A 4,473-nucleotide genomic window follows, 5' to 3' on the forward strand; every position below is an offset into this window, starting at 1 on the left:
AAAAAATAAAAAAGAAGAAAGAATAAAGAATTAAAATTGATGCAAGACATAACAACTGAAGCAGTATTTTTTATGCAAAGTCATCAAGAACAATTTAAAAGACTTGGAATTCCATCAAATTTAGTTATTCCATTATATCATAAACTTGTTGAACAAATTTTTGATGCAGGAAAAGTATTTCAATTTTGTGAGATGCCAGAAGGTATTGTTCCAGAAAATGGAAGAAAAAGTCCATTTGGATTATTATGTATTAAAGAAGAAGGAATAGAAGCAAATTCAGATATTTTTCTTATAGAACATCATTTTACTGCAGAACGTGAAGATGCTATGATGGCGATTGCTAAAAATCCACAAATTTTAGTTGAATATGAAGAACTTTTTGGAATCAATTCCGATGATGCAGATCCAGCAACAAGATTGCAAAGATTTTATGATTTAATGTGGGAATATAATTTTTCTCTTCGTCTTAGATCAGAAGAAGAAAATAAAGAAAAATGTTTATGGTATCTTCTTGATAATGTTGGAATTTCAATAATATATTCAAAAACACCAAATTGTAAATTAATACCATTTTATTTCATCCCAACAGAAACATTTTATACATTACTTTTACCAATTCAAAAAATTGAATATGCAGAAATGATTAGTTGTGATTATTTAACACCACTTCAATTATTACCAGATGAATATACTGCTATTCCTTTAAGAAATAGATTTATTGAAGCACAAGAAGTAGTTGATGAAATGATTAAATCATATGAAAAAAAAGAAATAATAGAAGAAAATAAATTAGCAGAGTCATATCAAATTAAACAACAAGAATATATAAGTTCACCATCAAAAATATATAGTCAAAATGATTTAATTAAAAAATATTTAACAATTAGTCCATTTGAACATACAGAAATAATTAATGAAAGTGATGGGATATTCTTATTAAATTCTTTAGAAGATGAAGAAATTGAAATATTTAAAGGAACAAATGTATATATTGATCAATTTGAAGGAGAAAATTCACTTACAATAAATAAAGAATTATATCATACACTTAAATTAGCATATGGAAAAGAATATATAAAAATTATTCCAGAAACATTTGATTTTTCTAATCTTGAAGAAGTTAAAGAATTTGTAATAACATATTTTAAAAGAGAAAAAGAAGGAATGGATAATTATTGGATTATTAAACCTATTACAAGAACTGAAGGAAATAGAAATGGTATTTTTAATAATATAAATGCTATTATTAAAATAGCTAATAGTATTCCATGTATTATTAGTAAATATATTATAGAACCACTTCTTATTAATGAAAGGAAATTTGAACTTCGATTTATTGTTTTAATGAAATATGATGTTATGTGGAAAAGTCAAAAACCAGATATTTATTTATATGATAGATTTTGGAGTCATTTTACTACTAACACATTTAATTTAGATGATTTAAATGATTATGAAAGACATTTTACAAGTAAAAAATATGGAAATAAAATAAATACAATGGATCATATTGATTTTATTAAACAATTTAATGAAAAATATGGAGAAGAATGTAAATGGGAGAATTTAAAAGAAAAAATTGAAATATTAATAAGTAGAACATTTGATGCAGGAATTCAAACACATAAATATAAATTTGAAGTTAATTCATGTGCAATATATGGTGTTGATGTTATGGTAGATTCTCATTTTAATCCAATTCTTCATCAAATTAAATTTCAACCAGATTGTACTGATGCATGTGAAGATGATAATGAATTTTATAATAAAATATTTACTTGTTTCTTTAAAGAACAATGTAATGCTAAACAAATTTATTAATTGAATTAAAAAAAAAACTTTATTTTAAATTACAAATCTCTTTTTTCTTGAAATAATGAATCAATATCATCAAAACTAAATTCATCATCACTTTGTTTTCTTTTTAATTGTTCAGATTCTTCTTTTTCTTCTTCTGTTTCTTGTTTAGTTTTACTTTTCATTATTTTAATTTTATTTAATAAATTAGAATGTTTATTTTGTGTCATTAAAATTGGTTTTTCATCTTGTTTAGAAAATGAATTAATTTTCTTAAGTGATAGTTCAGTTGTTGTTGTTGAAGTTTCTAATAGATTATCAATATCATCTGTTATTTCTTTTATTTCTTTATTTTTATCTTTTGAATTTTCTTCATTTAATTCAAAAAGATCAGTAAAATCACTGTCAAATGAAAATTCATCATCTTGTTTAACTTCTTTATTAATTTCTTGTTGTTCTTTTATTTGGTCTGTTTTCTTTTCAATATCTTTTTGATTATTTGAAATACTTTTCATTTTTGTTGGAATGTTAAATTGTAAATTTTGACTTTTTTTTATTTCTTCAAGTTGTTCTTCAGATTTTCTTTTTTCTATAAGAAAATTAATACTTTGTCCTTTTTTTAAAGGTCCTCCTCTCATTCTTTGTGATGGAAATACAATTCCTGTCATTTCACTCTTTCTTTGTGAATCCATATAATTATTCCAAAAACTTTTTCTTGTTTCTTCTTCTTCTCTTTGTATTGATTTTTCATAATCTTCTTGACTTATATTATTTAATGGTTGAGTATATCCTTTTTTATTTTGTATTTTTTCTTCATTCATTTTAGTTAATTCATCTGAAGTATTTTGTGAATTTACTTTATTATCAATTAAATATTCAAGTTGAAGTGTTTGAAGAAGTCGAATTTCTTCTTCTTCATATTGTTTGTCTGGATCTATAGGAAATTCTGAATATTCTCTTTTATTTGATGCACCATTATAAGATGATTCAATAAGTAGTATTGCCATAACTGCATCCATTAATGTAACAGTATGATGCATCATTAATTTTGCATGTGCTTGGGAAATTCGAATTAATGATTCAAATAATCTTATTGTTGTTCTTCCTGATTCTCTTCTTTCTTTTCCTCTTTGATATTGAAAATATTTTTGAATTACTAATTCTGCTTCTTCTGTCATTTCTGGAAAAAAATGCATTTTTACATATAATATATAACATTGTAATTGGTCACAATCAAATAATGGTTTATTAATTGGTTTATGTCCATTTAAAACATAATCAGATACTTGTTCATCCCATATTTTACTTCTATCATCTAATAATAATAATATAATATCAAATCTTGATAATAATGGTGGATCAATTGCAGTATTTAAACTCATTGATTTTGTTGGATCATATCTTCCTTTTGGATTTGTTGCTGCTAATATAGCTGTTCTTGTATGTAATTGACTAACAATTCCTGCTTTTGCAACTGATAATGTTTGTTGTTCCATTGCTTCATGTATATCAGCTCTATCTGATTTATTAATTCCTGAAAATTCATCAATACAACAAACTCCTCCATCTGCTAAAACTAATGCTCCTGCATCTAAACTTAATTCTCCTCCAATATTAATAACTGAAACTGTTAATCCAGCTGATGTTGTTCCACCTCCTGTTGTTTGAACATGTCTTGGTCCTAATTTAGATGCAAATTTTAATAATTGTGATTTACCTGTTCCTGGATCACCTACAAGTAATAAATGTATTGTTCCTCTTGTTTTTGTTTTTGATTCTTTATCTATTCTTGAAATTCCTCCTGTTGCAACTAACATTACTGCTAATTTACACATACGTAATCCACATAATTCAGGACAAATTGATTGTAATATCATATCCCTTCCTTTAATTGGATGATTTTTATTTTCTTCCCAATATGCTTTAAATTCTTCTTCCATCTCTGTTGTTACATTAATTGCCATTTTATCTACATTTTTAGAAATAATTTCATCTACAAGAACAACAATTTCTAATTCTGGTATTTCATCAATATTATATGAAATCCATCGTACTTTAACTATTCCTTTAATTGTAACAAAATCTCCTGTTTGAACTTCTCCAACATTCTGTCCAAGTAAAATAACACTTACTTGGCGTTGTAGTCCAGCTGTTACAAAATTATGTATTGGTTCTTGAATTCTTAATTCTTGATAATCTATTGTCTCAGCATTTCCACATTGTGTAAATTTTTTATTTTTACATAAATCCCCTGTTCTTGTTGTTCCTCCACAAAATGGTGGCATTTCAAATTGAAATGATGTTTCAACTTGTGCCTCTACTTCAAATTCTCTTTTACATTTACTACATCTATACATTCTTTTATTTTCAAGTAATTTAGTATTTGATGATCTTAATACTGTCCCTTCAAATTGTACTGCTTTATTAACATCTGCTGGTGTAGGAAGTGTTGATATTTGAGTATATTCTTTTTGGTTTTCTTCCATTTAATGTTTTTTTATAAGATTAATTTATTCTTTCTCTTTCAAATCATAAAATAACTCAATTCTTTAATAACATATTTTCTTTCTTCATTTAACTACCTTAAAATTATGTTTTTTAGATGAAGACGTGGCACAACATATTCACAGAAAAGAAATACTTTTTAATTACACTCACTTCTTCTTTAAAAAAAAA

At 24.9% G+C, this 4,473-nt stretch overlaps 2 protein-coding genes across 2 annotated transcripts; one reads left to right on the forward strand and one right to left on the reverse strand.

The window, feature by feature from the left end:
* Window positions 1-39: 39 nt before the first annotated feature.
* On the forward strand, window positions 40-1,821 carry ENU1_113680 (Tubulin-tyrosine ligase family protein; the record flags this gene model as incomplete). The annotated part of the gene is made up of 1 exon (XM_008859632.1): window positions 40-1,821. One exon carries the CDS (start codon window positions 40-42, stop codon window positions 1,819-1,821), a length of 1,782 nt encoding a protein of 593 aa, XP_008857854.1.
* Window positions 1,822-1,850: 29 nt separating this feature from the next.
* On the reverse strand, window positions 1,851-4,283 carry ENU1_113690 (DNA replication licensing factor, putative; the record flags this gene model as incomplete). Its single annotated transcript, XM_008859633.1, has 1 exon — window positions 1,851-4,283. The coding sequence occupies one exon, from the start codon at window positions 4,281-4,283 to the stop codon at window positions 1,851-1,853; it is 2,433 nt and encodes an 810-aa protein (XP_008857855.1).
* Window positions 4,284-4,473: the final 190 nt, after the last annotated feature.

Source organism: Entamoeba nuttalli, assembly GCF_000257125.1.
Source record: "Entamoeba nuttalli P19 unplaced genomic scaffold asmbl_4801, whole genome shotgun sequence".
Taxonomy (NCBI): Eukaryota; Evosea; order Mastigamoebida; family Endamoebidae; genus Entamoeba; species Entamoeba nuttalli.